The 17,320-nt window shown below is 43.6% G+C and overlaps 1 protein-coding gene across 3 annotated transcripts in view; it reads left to right on the top strand.

Moving 5' to 3' along the window:
- The window catches only part of kremen1 (kringle containing transmembrane protein 1), a 214,492-nt gene that overhangs the window by 86,950 nt on the left and 110,222 nt on the right, over positions 1-17,320 (top strand). For all 3 annotated transcript variants that reach the window (XM_060843717.1, XM_060843715.1, XM_060843716.1), the window contains exon 3: positions 11,569-11,660. In XM_060843717.1, the coding sequence (XP_060699700.1) occupies positions 11,569-11,660 (92 nt within the window). The remainder of the gene's footprint in view (positions 1-11,568; positions 11,661-17,320) is intronic.

Here is a 17,320-nt window from a genome sequence, read left to right as displayed (position 1 = left end):
TGGACAAAGTGAGAGAGAGTAATGGTGTTAATGGGGACGAGGGACTCAAAGGTGGGAGTGGGAGTGGAGCTGGATATGGGCTGGGAGTGTAATTGCTCTGGTGGTTGAGGTGATGGGTCAAAGGCTGGGTGGTAGGATTTTGGATCTGACAAATTTTAAATGCTTCCGCCCCACACATCATCGCTGATGCCATACGCTCAGTGACTTCTGCCACCCCTACTGCAGTGGTCACCACCACTTCGCCCCCACCAGCGCCACTCACCTGCATTCTGCTGACACACCCCCCCACAGACCCCACTGTCACTAACCCCACCCCCCAGAACCCTGAGGGGAACACTACCCCTGCTCATGACTCCACCCCCATTCCCCCCACCATCACACCCACTCCAGTTACAGCTTCCGCCCCCACTCCCAGCTCCACACCCACACCAGATCCCAGCTCCCAGCCCTGCCGAGTTTTCATCATCCCTCCAGACCTCCCCCTCACTGAGGACGAACGATCAGTCCTCAGCAAAGGACTCACCTTCATCCCCTTCCATTCACGCATCAATGAATTTAATACACGCCGTGACGTCGAACAATTCTTCCGCCGCCTCCGCCTCCGAGCTTACTTTCACTATCAGGATTCCCGCCCACCTTCCGAGGACCCCTTCGCCCACCTCCAGCACACTGCATCCACCTGGACACCCCGCGCTGGCCTATTACCTGCCCTCGACCTCTTCATTTCCAACTGCCACTGGGACATTAACCGCCTCAACCTGTCTACCCCCCTCCCCCACTCCAACCTGTCACCCTCATACCGCGCAGCCCTCCAATCCCTCTGCTCCAATCCCAACCTCACCATCAAGCCAGCGGATAAAAGGGGCGCAGTGGTAGTCTGGCACACTGACCTCTACACCGCTGAAGCCAAACGCCAACTCGAGGACACCTCTTCCTACTACCCCCTCAGCCATGACCCCACCCCCCATCACCAAACCATCATCTCCCAGACCATACAGAACCTCATCACCTCAGGAGATCTCCCACCCACAGCTTCCAACCTTATAGTCCGGGAACCCCGCACTGCCCGGTTCTACCTCCTTCCCAAGATCTACAAGCCTGACCACCCTGGCCGACCCATTGTCTCAGCATGCTCCTGCCCCACTGAACTCATCTCTACCTAACTTGACACTGTCCTATCCCCCCTAGTCCAGGAACTCCCCACATACATTTGAGACACCACCATCTGCCATGACCAGGGCCTCCAAGCCCTCTGCTTTTTCCTCTCCAAATGTCCCCAACAGTACCCTTGCACCGACACTCTCATTCGTTTGGCCGAACTGGTCCTCACCCTTAACAATTTCTCCTTTGAATCCTCCCACTTCCTCCAGATCAAAGGGGTAGCCATGGGTGCACATATGGGCCCCAGCTATGCCTGTCTCTTTCTTGGCTACGTAGAACAGTTGATCTTCCGTAATTACACCAGCACCACTCCCCACCTTTTCCTCCGCTACATTGATGACTGCACCTCGTGCTCCCGCGAGGAGGTTGAGCAATTCATCAACTTCACCAACACATTCCACCCTGACCTTAAATTTACCTGGACCATCTCTGACACCTCCCTCCCCTTCCTGGACCTCTCCATCTCCATTAATGACAACCGACTTGACACTGATATTTTTTACAAACCCACCGACTCCTACAGCTACCTGGATTACACCTCTTCCCACCCTACCTCTTGCAAAAATGCCATCCCGTATTCCCAATTCCTCTGCCTCCGCCGTATCTGCTCCCAGGAGGACCAGTTCCACCACAGAACACACCAGATGGCCTCCTTCTTTAGAGACCACAATTTCCCTTCCCACATGGTTAAAGATGCCCTCCAATGCATCTTGTCCACATCCCACACCTCCGCCCTCAGACCCCATCCCTCCAACAGTAACAAAGACAGAACGACCCTGGTGCTCACCTTCCACCCTTCCACCCTACCAACCTTCGCATCAACCAAATCATCCACCGACATTTCCGCCACCTCCTAAAAGACCCCACCACCAGGGATATATTTCCCTCCCCACCCCTTTCCGCCTACCGCAAAGACCGTTCCCTCCGTGACTACCTGGTCAGGTCCACGCCCCCCTACACCCACCCTCCCATCCTGGCACCTTCCCCTGCCACCGCAGGAACTGTAAAACCTGCGCCCACACCTCCTCCCTCACCTCTATCCAAAGCCCTAAAGGAGCCTTCCACATTCATCAAAGTTTTACCTGCACATCCACTAATATCATTTATTGTATCCGTTGCTCCCGATGTGGTCTCCTCTACTTTGAGGAGACTGGATGCCTCCTAGCAGAGCGCTTTAGGGAACATCTCCGGGACACCTGCACCAATCAACCACACTGCCCCGTGACACAACATTTCAACTCCCCCTCCCACTTTGCCGAGGACAAAGAGGTCCTGGGCCTCCTTCACCGCCGCTCTCTCATCACCAGACACCTGGAGGAAGAACGCCTCATCTTCCCCCTTGGAACACTTCAACCCCAGGGCATCAACGTGGACTTCGACAGTTTCCTCATTTCCCCTTCCCCCACCTCACCCTAGTTCCAAACTTCCAGCTCAGCACTATCCCCATGACTTGTTCGGACTTGTCCGACCTGCCGAGCTCCTTTTCCACCTATCCACTCCACCCTCTCCTCCCTGACCTAGCACCTTCATCCCCTCCCCCACTCACCTATTGTACTCTATGCTACTTTCTCCCCACCCCACCCTCCTCTAGCTTATCTGTCCACGCTTCAGGCTCACTGCCTTTATTCCTGATGAAGGGCTTTTGCCCGAAATGTCGATTTTACTGCTCCTCGGATGCTGCCTGAACTGCTGTGCTCTTCCAGCACCACTAATCCAGAATTTTAAATGTTGACAGTCACCAATGTTGGTGAGTTGAAAATGGAGCTTCCTGACCTCAGGTCAGCGCCGGGGAGGTGGGCTGTGCTAGTTGGGAAGCATCAAGGTGGAAAGCTTCCATTATCTTCGTAGGATCTAAGTCAGAACGAGAGTTGGACTCAAAGCTGTCCCTCTCATTCTAGGACAAACTTAGCTAATGACAGCAATGGCTAATTAACAGCTTCTGTCTCCTTGTTAGTTGGTGTGGCACTGTGCACAGAGTCATGGAGTAGCAAAGAGAGTCAGCCCTATCGTCACCATTCCCAACAGCACCATTTACACCAGAGCAGCCATCAGGCAGGGCTGGCTCCTGGACTACCCTTTCACTTGTCTGCTTTTTCAGTTTGGGCAATGGGTGGTGATGCCTTATGCCAGACGGTTAGAATTGCTGCCATCCTCCTCTTTGTTCATTTCGGAGTCTTGGAGAGCTACATAACAGAAAAAGGTCCTTCGTCCCATCGTGTCCGTGCCAGCCAAAAGCAATCATTCACGTTTTCTAATCCAAGATTTTAACATTCGGCCCATAGCCTTATATGCCTTGTGCACATCTAAATACTTTTTAAATGTTATGAGGGTTTCCACCTCTCCCACCCTTACAGGCAGTGAGCTCCAGATTTCCATCACCCTCTGGGTGAAAATGTTTTTCCTCACATCTCCTCTAACTGCTGTACCCCTAAGACTCTAGTCACTGATCCCTCCATTGAGGAAATAGATTTATTCATGTCCAACCTGCCTGTGTCCCTCATAATTTTATACATCTCAACTATAATTAACAAGTGACGAGCCTAATCCATTTAAATTATATCTGCATCAAGTTCCTACTCATCTCATAATTTGCGTGCAATGGTTTCAGAACATTTGTTGCAAACAACACACTTCCCTTGTGTCTTTCCAAACCTTGTTTTCTAATCAGGAAGCTTTCCACCTTGATGCTTCCCAACTAGCACAGCCCACCTCCCCGGCGCTGACCTGAGGTCCGGAAGCTCCATTTTCAACTCACCAGCGCCAGGCTCTAAGTTATCCATCCATTGGGAGCGCACATTCTAAATGAGGCATGTGCTTACCATCAAGAGCAGGATGTTATCAAAAGAAGGTTCAAATTTTCAGAAAATAGATTTCTAATCTCCTGTCAATAAGTGTGAGTTTTTGGGAAATGGGAAGGCGTTTGAATCTCTCTTCTGGTCTCCAGTTATCTCTTCTCAGGTAGTGAAAGGGAAGTTTTATGAGTCTCTGACTGCACGCCAGACTGGGTGAGGATGGCAAATTTCCTTCCCTACAGGTCATTAGTGAAACACTTTAGGAGAATTAACAATGGCTGTATGGTTACCAAACAGCTTTTTCTACATTTTGGATTTTATTGAATTCAAATTTCACCATCTGTTTTGATGGAATCCAGATGCATGTTGTCACAGATTACCAAGCCAGTGACACAGGTTAGGAGTGTGAGGGAATACTCCCGACGTTCCTGGCTGAGTGCAGCTCCAACAAAGCACCCAAGACATTGAAGCCTGCACCACATCCACAGACAATCATTCCTGACTCAATAGCAGCAGTGTATACAATCTGCACGATGCACTTCTGGAATTCAACAAAGCACATTAGACAGCATCTTCAAAACCCATGACCTCTTCCATCTAAAAGGAAGCAGATGCATGAGAACACCACTCCCTGAAAGTTCTCCTCCAAGCCTCTCATCATCCTAATTCTGAAATATCTCACAGTTCCTTCATTGTTGCTGAGTCAAAATCCTGAAACTCCCTCCCTATGGGTCTACACACACTAAATGAACTGCAAGGCAGCTCACCAAATGCCTTCACTAGTAATGTGTAATATATGCACAATAAAATGGTGCAGCCAGCAGAGACCACATCCCCTGAATGAACATTAAAAAAAAGAAAAAGATGTGTATAAACTATTTGTCGATAAGATACAAACCTTTACCACAGATCATCATGGTGTAGCTTCCAACTTGTTAATTTGCTGCCCTTTTCTAGATCTGGTGTGCGGAAGGTAAACCTCTTGCTAGTCTGATGAGTCTAAAACAAAATATAGTTTACTGCATCGTAGCAGCTAGGCACAAATTACACTGGTATGTTGGACACTGTCGATGAGTTTACGAGGGAGACTTGGATATTTGGCCTTACTCCTTCAATATTTAAAGTTGTTCTCCTGTCTGAGTCCATACAACATCATCATATTGGGTGGTGATTTGTGCATTCCTTTTTATATTGTGAAACTTAGCTACGTTTTGTCTCAGCACAGTTTCCTCACATTGCCACTGACTTGCTGTGACACTCAACGCTGCATCAGATTCAATACAACCGCGCACAAAGTGACGTGTTGCATTTAACTCTGCCCTTCAGCTGGAGTCAAAGGTTGTGATTGGGAAGGGGTTCAACAACAAAAATCTCTCTCTCTCAGACAAGTAGTGAGCATCATTGCGAATACCAAAGATAACAATAATAAGAATTCTTGTGGATCTAGGAACGGGAAGTTTTAATGAACCCAGGAGCAGAACTGGACATTTTGTGCTTTAGTGACATTACAACTTGAAGGGCTACACATACAGAGAGTCAGCAGCTGCAACAACTGAGCAGTCAAACAGCCTGCAGTCAAATTCTGGGAAAGACTAACAAGGTGGACACAGCTCGAAACAGTAAAACATTTTTACTGCAGACCAAGTAGCCACACCTGGCAAATACAGATTCCACAGGGAAGCAGGTCTCTGAAGGAGCAGTCCGGTTTCACGGTTCAGCCTCGGAGGTCCACCGATGGGTCAAAACATCCTGCTGGATGAAGGGAAAACTTTTAAGTCAACAACGCTGAATAGGGTGAGAAGGCTGGAATTTTAAAAGGGATCCTTACAGCTCACAACAAGCATTGTCCCCATAGTGAATGGATGCCATCAAGAAGGAAAATCGAAGGCGATGTAAGTAATTTACACTGATATTGCAGCAATATTAACATCATGGAGCCAGAATTGAGGTGATAAAAGGGAACAGACAGAGCCCTAAATAGGTAAAAACACGGACTGCAGATGCTGGGAACCAGAATCCAGATTAGACTGGTGCTAGAAAAGCACAGCAGGTCAGGCAGCATATGAGGAGCAGGAAAATCGATGTTTCGGGCAAAAGTTCTTCATCAGGAATAGCCTATTCCTGATGAAGGGCTTTTGCCCGAAACATTGATTTTCCTGCTCTTCGGATGCTGCCTGACCTGCTGTGCTTTTCCAGCACCAGTCTAATCCAAAGCCCTAAATAGACAGAGTCCAACAGAAGAAGATAGCTAAACAATTGAGGCTGCAATAATAGTGTGGGATCCATAATTTAAACTACAGATCATTCAGGAAGAATTTATCAAGGCTGCAGGTGCCAGTTATTAAGCAAAAATGTTGGGAAAAGGGGGAGGCATTGCTAATTAGGCCACAAAAGGTGGAAAATCATCCATTTACCGGCAGAAAAGCCAGTAACCTTTCATTTGACTGCAGAAATATGGGGAAACCCCGGTAAGCAGTACAGAGATGCAGCATTGCTGTATTGCAGAGTTTAAAAGCTTTTAAGAAAAGGAAAATAAAACAGCATTACTAGATCACAGAAATAGGAGTCTACTGGTAAAGGAGACTAGAGCAATATCAAGATACTACTGATTTAATATGCGTTAATGTAAGAAGTACAGGAGGAAGAAATGGAAGGACAAATAATATTCCTTGGCAGATAAAATTTCAAAGATGGGACACATAGAATGTAGGATTGGCCATCTTAAAGAAAACAGTTCTCAAGTGACAAAATTAGTTTCACTTGGATCCAAGATAAGCAAATATGGCTTTCAATTGGACTTTCAGCCAATGATGTTTCAGCTCAGTAAAATATGAAAGGAGGTAGAGATATTTTGGATGAAGTTATTCACAATTTTGATAAATAATCTCTGAGCAACCAAACAAAAATTAGGGCAAACCATTGATAATTTCATGAATGATCTCAACAGACTTTTCGACAGCTGCAACTTTGAAATCAGAGTTCTGTTTAGGTACAGAATTGTAGTTGGAATTACTGAGGAGTCATTGCCAGCTTTTATTCTGATCCAAATAAAATTTGATTTTGCAAAAAAAGGGTATTCAGATTGTGCTGGTAACAGAGAGGAGAATGTATCATAGAAAAAAACTGAAAGGAGAAGGACAACATTATCACCAGAGAAGAACAAAAACCCATTCTTGCCTTGATGACACATATGACAAGCTAACACAAAAAATAGGCCAAGTAGTAGGAATAACGAAGCCTCACAGGCAGAACCAGTCTCTTCACTATTAATAAAAGAATGCTGATATATAAAACTGTAAGTCAATTCCAGGAAATGTGCAGAAATTGAATCATTCTGGTGCAGCAAAAAGTCAACTGACTATTTCTGTAGAGTTGTTAATGTAGTAGAGCCACCAGCTTTAGAGAAGATACCCAAGGTCATTCCCAGAGGAAATTGGTAATCCAGTTAACTTGGGTTTGACAGATCCGGTTTATGTAAATGGACATTTCATTAACTTTAATTTTGATATAAGGGCAAACATATCATTGTGGCTGAAGAAACAGATGTTTCAACTGACAGAGATGAAACTACGTGGTCCATGTGGAACAGCTCTTAAGATTAAGATTAGAATTACAGCCACGTAATTCTAAGCAACAGTGCAATACAAAGGGTGTAAGGTAGTGGGGAATGTGTGCATATTTTGTAATCAAGGAACTCATTCATGAGCATACACACATGCCTTGACATCAAAATTCTTGACTTAGGCTTCAAATAGTTACAATGGACAGCCAACTGGCAAAGAGAGATCATGGTATACTCAGTCTATCCAGATAGTTCTTGCACAGCCAGTCAAGGGCCGCAAGTGAATATTTCATTTGTCTTCATTATGGAGTTCAAAAAGAAGACAGATTTCATTGAGATCACAGATGTTAGCATAAGAGAATCTTTTTATCTTATCAACAGAGTGGAAATTTGTTTCTAATTAGGGCTGACAGAAATGTTTTCCATTTCTGTCATCACTGGGGGAAATGCAGGTAACAGAAACTAACAAACTTTGTGAGAAGATACAGGCAAGAAAATGGGAATAAGCAGTATAACTCACTTGAGCTCATTGATTAATCTTGTTTGGATACTAACATAGCATGACAAACAAAGTGCAGATTTAAATTTGCTGTCAGATGATGAAACAACAAAACGTCAAGAGGAATATTTGAATTTTTTTTATCTCCCGAAAAGCTATTATCAGTGCCAGTGACAGAGATAAATCAGCAGCCATCCTCAAATAGGATGAATGAAGATGTTGAATTCACCAGAAAGACAACCACAGAGAGCGCATGAAGAACTTCAAAATCATCTACAAGTTGGAGTAAATAGTTGGCATACTTGAATGCAGATGTAACAACAGATTGAGATTAAGGATTTTCTTACACGGATTGAAGATGGTCTGCATATGAGTTTCTAGTCAACTAACTGATCCAACAGGGAACAATTCCAAGGGTCGGTCTGTACTTGTTGGGCCAAAGGGTCTGTTTCCATACTGTAGGGAATCTAATCTAATCTGTGCAAGAAATTCAGAAGATTATGGATCCCCTAGACAAGGTAATCAACTGACTATCTGATTCAGCAGAAACAACATGCTCAGTGAAGGACATCCAAAAGGTGAAAGATTCCCCATTGTAGAAAAACTTTACAGATCATCAGAGTCAAGTGCAGAAACAATGTCAACAATCCTCAGGCTTAAGTCCCACCAAACTTATGAGTCTGAAGAGAATACATTCTGGAAGAATTGTGACCTCACCATTGCATTTGCATTTATGAAGTCAGAGACTTGTAGAGAGATGGATTGGTGGCAAACTAATTGTATAGATGAATGTAAAAATGTTAACTCTGGGGAAAAGACTTGTGGGAAATGTTATATAAGAGAATTGTTCTGAAATGGTTAATGTTAGCTCTATGCCAACCTGATGATGTCACAAGGGCTTAGATGGGGAAAGGCAGAACATGGACTTTGTGTACACAGGTTGCCAATAGCTTTAGGCACAATATTTCACTAATTAATGTACCTGATTGTTATCAAGCAATTATCTACATCTGAGAAATTGTGGGTTTGAATTATAAGGAAAGGCTGGATAGGCTGAGACTCCTTTCACTAGGGGGCTAGGAGTTTGAGAGGTGACCTTATAGAGGTTTATCAGATAATAAAGGGTATAAATAAGGTGAATGGTAGATGTCTTTTCCTCAGGATGGGGGATTTCAAGACATGAGGGGCATGTTTATAAGGTGAGAGCAGAAAGATTTTAAAAAGAATTGAGAGAATTTTTTTTACACAGAGTTGTTTATGTATAAAATGAACTTCCAGAGGCAGTGGTGGATGTGGCTACAGTTACAACATTTAAAAGACATTTAGGTAAGTACATGAATAACAAAGATTTGGAGGGATATTGGGCCAAGTGCAGCCAGGTGGGACTAGTTTATTTTGGGATTATGGTTGACATGAACCAGTTGGGACTGAAGGGTTTGTTTCTGTGCTGTTTGACTCTATGACTCTGTCTTGTTTCAGACAGGAGTCACTCCTCATTAGTACTGTCTAGTGATTTTCTCCACACTGTGAACCACGTAGATCCAGTCAAAAAAAGAGGAGGGTGATAAAAAACAGATCCAACTACAAGCTGGCATGAGTCGGCATTGCAACAACATACAACAGGATCCAGGTAGAGTTCTCAATGACTATAACAGCTGGAGAGAGGAAGAAGAGTCTATCAGTACCATCTAAAGCAGAATGATCATAACCAACCATTAGAAGTGGTTAGTACTGGGGCAGATCATGGAGGCTGGCCACCGTTCAGATGTGTTACTCAGGTTCCCATTGACATGTGTAACATCTGTGTGTCATATGTGTAAATGTGGGAGCATATTGTGAACTCCCTTTCTGTACGTGCCATTCAGCTCAAAGGATCACTAGTGGTTCGTGTGTGGAATGAACTTCCAGAGGAAGTGGTAGATGTAGGTACAGTTACAACATTTAAGAGGCATTTAGATGAGTAGATGAAGAAGGAATGTTTGGAGTGAAGCACAGGCAGATGGGAGTAATTCAGTTTGGGATTATGGTCAGCATTGGCCAGTAGGACCGAAGGGTCTGTTTCTGGGCTATAATGCTCAATGACTCCCAAATTCAACAATCACTGGGGAAATATCTTCCTGCACCATTTGTTCTGCTCCTGAAGGTTTGGAGACATTGTCAGACTGGACTGATGTGCTCTTTCCCTGAGCCACTATTCCCTGCATGAGCCAGAAACTTGTTCCACCAAGTGGAACAGTTCCAGAGTATTTTATTTAAAATAAAGACATCCTGTCCACTGCCAAAGAAAACATTATTCTAATTTTAAAAATGTGGTGGGTTTAAAATATGCTTTATTTCAGGGACCATTAGACAGTCATTTAATCTAATTACTCCAAAAGATATTTTGGACCCAACTCACAGGAGCTGTCAGTAGCTGTGTTAATTAGTGCTTTATTCCTGGCACCATCATCTTTCCTGTTAACTGTGTTCACTCTGTCTCTACGTTTCTTGTGCACTCACCAAGCAGGATTCTGACACTTTTATGACAAATGCTGTTTTTCTGAGTACTTTCTTTACTGCGACATTTTTTTCGTCTTCTGACTCCTTTTATCTCTGTGCCCTTTTCTGACACTCCCTTTGCTATTTGTTTAAAGCAACAGTGTTTTTTTTTGTTTTATTGAGCTGGGAATACTGTACACCTCCCATTCCCACATTGTTGTTTGTGACTATAATTGGCACAATACTAGATTTGACATTGCTTTGTAATGCAGTCCCAGCACTGACAGGCCCTTTCTCAGCAACAATATGTTATCATGGCACAAAAGAGAATTTTGTTCAGGTAAGGGAACAAATGACTAGGCACCCACACCCTGGCACTGATCACTGCCTTCAGGAAAAGAGGTGAAGAAAATGGGGCACGCTTTTGGCATGCTATTTCAAACTCAGCAGTGGCCAGGGGTATCAGTTTGGCTCTGAGACAGAAAATGTTTAATCAAGCAGCAACTTCCAGGATTTGTCCCCATTTAATTACTGAACACTTAACACAAATGCGAAGGAAACTGTTCATCAAAGGGATCCTCTTTAAATGTAACCTTCAAGAAGTAATCTCAAAGGGCTTTGATGCACCAACTTATCTGTGCTCTTTGAGAACAATTTGTGCTTATCTTTCCCTTGCACCAGGTTCATGTTGACAGGCAATATTTGCAGCCTGTGATACAGAAGGTGTCTCATAGCTTCATCAGGCTCTACACTGTCAGTGACGTCTCCATATTCATTGCTGGCTTTCTTCTGATGTTTCAGCTTTTTAGCTGCAGGGTCACCCATGAGGCATTCTTCTGCCTCTTATTTCTCCAGAAACACAGGTTTACACCCCAATAAAGGGTCAGAGTGGACTCGATGGGCCGATTGGCTTGCTGTAGGGATTCTACGGTTCTAATAACAGAATGATGGCTCGGTAAAACTGACAGGTGGTCCTCAAAACTGTTCTGTATAAGGAATCCACAATCTCGATAACGACAGTAAAATAAAATGATTGACCATGAAGTAGCCTAATGGATAGTCTCTTGCCTCTCCAGGAATCCAGACAATGATGTGAGACCATGGTGTTACGTTGCTGAGTATGAAGATGGAGTGTATTGGAAATACTGCGACATACCAACATGTCACAGTGAGTAGGAGACACATTTAATGGGCACTCATTGGGTCACCTCTCTATCCCTGTCATGTGTAGAAATGTGCTTTAGTAGTGTAGCTACTCGTGTGCAAAGGCAGTTTAGGAGTAATTCTATGATTTTATTATTGAGCAGGGAGACCACCCAGACAAAGAATATGGAGATTGAATTAGGGTTACTATGGTGTAGCTTTATCTCTCACCCTTGCAGCTATGAGTGAAGCATCTTGTGTTGTTGCATTAACAAGTTACTTTGAGCTACATTTTGAAATGTTCATCATTTATTTAGAGGAATTGGGTGCTGCTGGCAAGGCCAGCATTGTTAGTTGCCCTGGAGAAGTTGGTGGGAAGCTACCTTTTTGAACTGGAACAGTCCACGTGGTGAAGGTGCTCCCACAAAATTGGACAGCAAGTTCCAGAACTTGGGCTCAGCAACAGTGAAGGAACGGAAGTACATTTCCAAGTCAGGATCATGTGTGACTTGGAAGATAGGTTGGAAATTCTGGTGTCCTGATGTGCCTACTGCCCTCATTCTTTGAAATACTAGTTTGGCATGTGCAGTTGAACATGTCTTGGTGAATAAGTGCAGAGATTTCACTTTGCAATTCCTCTAATGGCCCACACGGTCCAAGAATTGGCCAGAGTGGAAATGACAGTGCAGATCATCTCAGTATCAGGTTCAATTCCAGTTTATGTTACAATTCCAATCCTCAGTTGAGGGAGAATTTGGGAGAGTGACCACTGGTTGAGGTCCCAGTGATTCAGGCAGGAAATCTTTCCTCGTTAGCAAATGTGAGGAACCTCAATTGAGGACAAAATACAGCTTGGTTTTGGCACTTCTAAAGCTAAGCCATCTGCTGACACTCATTGAAAATGGTCATCTGGGTAAGGCACTTACACGCTTCATGATAAATCTCAAGATCCTATATCCCTAGTATGGCCAGAACCACAGAGCGTGACAGTTAATTAAGACCACAGTCACATAGCCTCACATCTGGCCAGTGGAATGCACCAGTTAGAGTTAATGCTTTTCATATAGAAGGGAGGAAAACAGGAAGCTTATTCCATACCATTGACCTCTAAGTTCAAAGTTTAATCTTATTGTGTCAAAGCAGGATTGTGACACATTTGCAGCCTATTGGGTTAGATAAATCGTAGTCCTCTGCTCAACCAACTTCTCCAGCCGATGAGCTTCTCGTTACAAATCTTCACATAATTCTCCAGTGCAGTATCTTACATTTGGTTTTTCCTCAGCTTGGACATAATCCAACTTCTTCTAACAATGTTTTCCTTGAGCCATGTTGCAATCCAGTGCTCAGACCAACAGAAAATATCTGAGGATCTAAATCCCTGCTGACATGACTACAACACTAAGGTGAAGAAAGAAAATTTCCAAGGCTAACTGCTGAAGTTCAGATTGCAATTCGGTGGGCTGACTCCAGTTGGGTTTATACCCAGTTTCCCAAAGGGTGGGATCTCACTGAATATTATTCACAGGGATCAAAGACAGAGTCTTTCCCCAGAAGGCAGGGAGGAAAACTGAGAGCAAAAAAAACTAGGGTTCACACACACATATCTCCCAGCAGCTGCATTACAACAAAAGTAGCTTGTGGAGATCAAAAATAACTAATTAGTGGCGTCACGAACAAAGGGAAATGTTACCATAACATTGCAACACAGAATCAGTAGAAAGGGTTTTGCTTACTTTTTTGCAGGTATTGGAAATTGAACTGTTCAACAACATTGTAAATATGAAAATTGTTGACAATATTCATAAAGCTACTGTCTGGTTCTTTTAAAAGAAGCAAATTTCCAGAGCCACCCCACACATTAGCAGAGGGAGATCTACCTTTGTGTTTGTCTGCTCTGTGCAGCTAATATATGATGATATTTGCACTGACAAGTTCATAATTCGGACACAATCACTGTGACTGCATAGCTGCTTCGAGTATACAAACTGGTTTGCCTGTGCAGTCGGATTCTTTCAGCTCTTCGAGAGAGCAAATCTCAGGAAAACTCTGCTGTGCAGTCCCATAGCATCTAGCAATAAAGTCAATGGATGGAAAGATCATGAGTTATGGGCAACTGTGAATGGCCCTTCCCTGCTGGAGCACATCCAGGACCCACTAAAATAGGTTAAGAATCAATTTGCTTTTGAAGGATTATTCAGATAACATTGTATAAGATAAATTGACCTTTAATTCATGAATACAGCGTTGTTCTACTTCAAATGTATTATTTTGTTATTCAACTGTGCTCTGTATCTCATTTATTTCAGAGTGATTATTTTTGGCATAGGGCTCATGGGTAATTGATTCAATCTTTGCAGCTACCATTTTTTTGATGCATGTTATTGTAAAAGTATGTATATATTTTAATTCTATTCCCCAAATTCCAATGTCGAAAAAGTGGTCCACAAGCAGCTAACGTTTTCATTTAACAGAAGATATTAAATTGTATTGCTGTGTTTCCACCTGGTTTCTTAGGGTATAATTAAACTGCTAAGTGGTAGATTGGAGGGTTGGTGTGTTGAGCTAATAACAAACTTAATCACACTGACCTCATGAACAGGATTCCAATGCTTAACAACCTCCTGATTGCAACTGGCACTCCCCCAGCCCCAACCTATAATATGTTTTCCTTTCTAGTTGTCAGTTCTTTCAAGTTTTTTTAATTTGTCCATGGGATGTGGGCGTTGCTGGTTAGGTCAGCATTTATTACTCTTCACTAATAGCCTTGAGAAAGAGATATTGAGCTGCCTTCTTGAACCACGGCTGTCCATGTGCTTGGCAATGTGTGAGACTGCAATTGAGAAGCCTACTCCTGGACTTTGCCACTGGTAACTGGATTAATGGTAATATCCCTGCCTTTGAATCAGAAGATGTGAAGTTTAAACTCCACGCCGGGAATTGGGGAATCAACACGGAATACTGCCTTAATACCTGGTGGGCACCTAGCATCCAGTTTGTTTGAGTAATTACACCATCACTACATCTCCACGCTCCCCAACCGTCTCCTATGTAACCTCCCTGTTATAGAGATAATTGCAGTCTGTCAGTCTGTTAAACAGTCTGTAAATCCTTCCACTCTCTCATTCAGTGAACAATATAAAGACACAAAAGAAAAGTTAAAGGAGGGTACATTGTTACTTGCCCTCCATTCTCAGTGGCCTGCTTCTCCCGATTGACATGAAGTTGCTTCTTATTAATTCCTGGCGGTGACTGCTCACCACTTTGCCTATTTTTTTCTTTTTGAAAGAAAGATGTCCTGCATATGTGTGAATTGTGATTGCTATGCATTAGATCCCAAGGGTTGTGGTTTAGTCTTTGATCATGCTTCCTAATGTCATAGCTCGAGGGGTTTGAGTTCAGAATACAGGATGACACGCAACACCCCCAAAAAAAGCAAGTCATTAATCTCATTGCTTTTGGGGAGTTGTTGCAATCTATAGAGTGAGTCCCACATTTGATTTTGTAGCAACATTCACTCAATCACAAAAGTGATTGATTGTATGTAGAGCACCTTGAGAAGCTTCTGATAGAGTGATGATGCTCACTCTTTAATACTATCTGGTGTTGTGTGATTTTTAACTTGGTATTCTGCTGCTTCACAGCACCAGAGACCTGGGTTCAATTCCTGCCTCAGGCAACTGTCTGTGTGGAGTTTGCACATTCTCCCTGTGTCTGCGTGGGTTTCCTCCGGGTGCTCCGGTTTTCTCCCACAGTCCAAAAATGTGCAGGTTAAGTGAATTGGCCATGCTAAATTGCCCGTAGTGTTAGGTGAAGGGGTAAATGTAGGGGACTGGGTCTGGGTGGGTTGCACTTCGGCAGGTCGGTGTGGACTTGTTGGGCCAAAGGGCCTGTTTCCACACTGTAAGTAATCTAATCTAATCTTCTACACTTTTTGTACCTTCCTTGTACTTCCAGTTCATGTTTTCTGGTTTTTGTTTTACTTTAGGATGACGTGATTGCTTTAAGTTGAATTAAAGCAGTCATGAATGGAAACTAATAGTGTACTACTGAGACATCAGATTTTGTCCAATGTATTTTCACTAATTTAGTATGTTTTAGAACACTAAGTTAAAAATCACACCACACCAGTTTATAGTTCAACAGATTTATTTGGAAGTCTTGTTGGACTATAATCTGGTGTTGTGTGATTTTTTTTTAACCTTGTCCACCCCAGTCCAACACTGACACCTCAACATCATGATTAGAATACCCATTAATGCAAACTCTGCTTTGGCCAATAACAGGGGAAACAATAGAAGTGGACAGATTCCTCCTGCAAAATATTGACTGCTCTTATTTATATTCGAACATTATCCCTTCTGAAAAATCCAAATATCCACAGAACATGTGGGAAGTGCCTGGTCACTGGCAGCATTATCATGAGAACTTGTTTTGCTTTGAGATGGAGAAGGAGATATTTGCATTGAAGCCCATGAATTGCCCAGATCATTAGTGTGTGTTGAGCTTGAGCTTCTATTCAAGTATTTGAAATTTATATGCTTTCTGTGGCTCCCTTGAAGTCACTTCAAAATTCTGAGGTACAATCCTTGGTGTAATGTCATTTTAGATTAGATTAGATTACTTACAGTGTGGAAACAGGCCCTTCGGCCCAACAAGTCCACACCGACCCGCCGAAGCGCAACCCACCCATACCCCTACATTTACCCCTTACCTAACACTATGGGCAATTCAGCATGGCCAATTCACCTAACCCACACATCTTTGGACTGTGGGAGGAAACCGGAGCACCCGGAGGAAACCCACGCAGACACGGGGAGAATGTGCAAACTCCACACAGTCAGTCGCCTGAGTCGGGAATTGAACCCGGGTCTCTGGCGCTGTGAGGCAGCAGTGCTAACCACTGTGCCACCGTGCCATCATTTGTTAAACCTGCTACCATAATGGCGGTAGATGGTGCTCATTGTTATTGGCCATTAGAGTATTGTTATTGGCCATTGTTCCAGGTGGCAGCCAATGACTAATGGATTGCTGCAGGAATCAGTGTTGGACCCCAGCTATTCACAATATGTACTAATGATTTAGGTGAGGGAACTAAATGTAATATCTCCAGGTATGCACACATCACAAAGCTGGGTGGGAAGGTGAGCTATGTGGAGGATGCAGAGATGTTTTAATGTCATTTGGACAAGTTGAGTGAATAGGCAAATGCATGGCAAGCGAAGTATAATATGGATAAATGTGAGGTCATCTACTTCGATAGCAAACACAGGAAAGCAGATTATTATCTGTCCATACACACAGATACAGCAGACATTGAAGGAGGCGGTGGTACGTCGGTCTTCATAGCAAGAAGATTTGAGTACAGGAGCAGGGATGACTGGCTGTAATTGTACAGCGCCTTGGTGAGACCACACCTGGAGTATTGCGTGTAGGTTTGGTCTCCTCATCTTAGAATGGATAGTCTGGCTATGGAGGGAATGCAATGAGGATTTATGAGACTGATTCCATAGATGGCAGGACTGATATATGAACAGAGACAGATTGGTTAGGATGTTTTTAAGAAGTACTTAGATATATTTCTTAGGACTAAAGTGATCAAAGGGTATGGGGAGACAGGAGGAACAGGATACTGAGTCGATTGATCTGCCAGGATCATATTGAATAGGGGAGCAGACTCAAAGAGCT

The sequence above is a fragment of the Hemiscyllium ocellatum genome, chromosome 24 (genome assembly GCF_020745735.1).
Source record: "Hemiscyllium ocellatum isolate sHemOce1 chromosome 24, sHemOce1.pat.X.cur, whole genome shotgun sequence".
In the NCBI taxonomy this organism is placed as follows: Eukaryota; Metazoa; Chordata; class Chondrichthyes; order Orectolobiformes; family Hemiscylliidae; genus Hemiscyllium; species Hemiscyllium ocellatum.
Note: the sequence above shows the minus strand (reverse complement) of the source record. Positions and strands in the feature narration are given on the sequence as shown.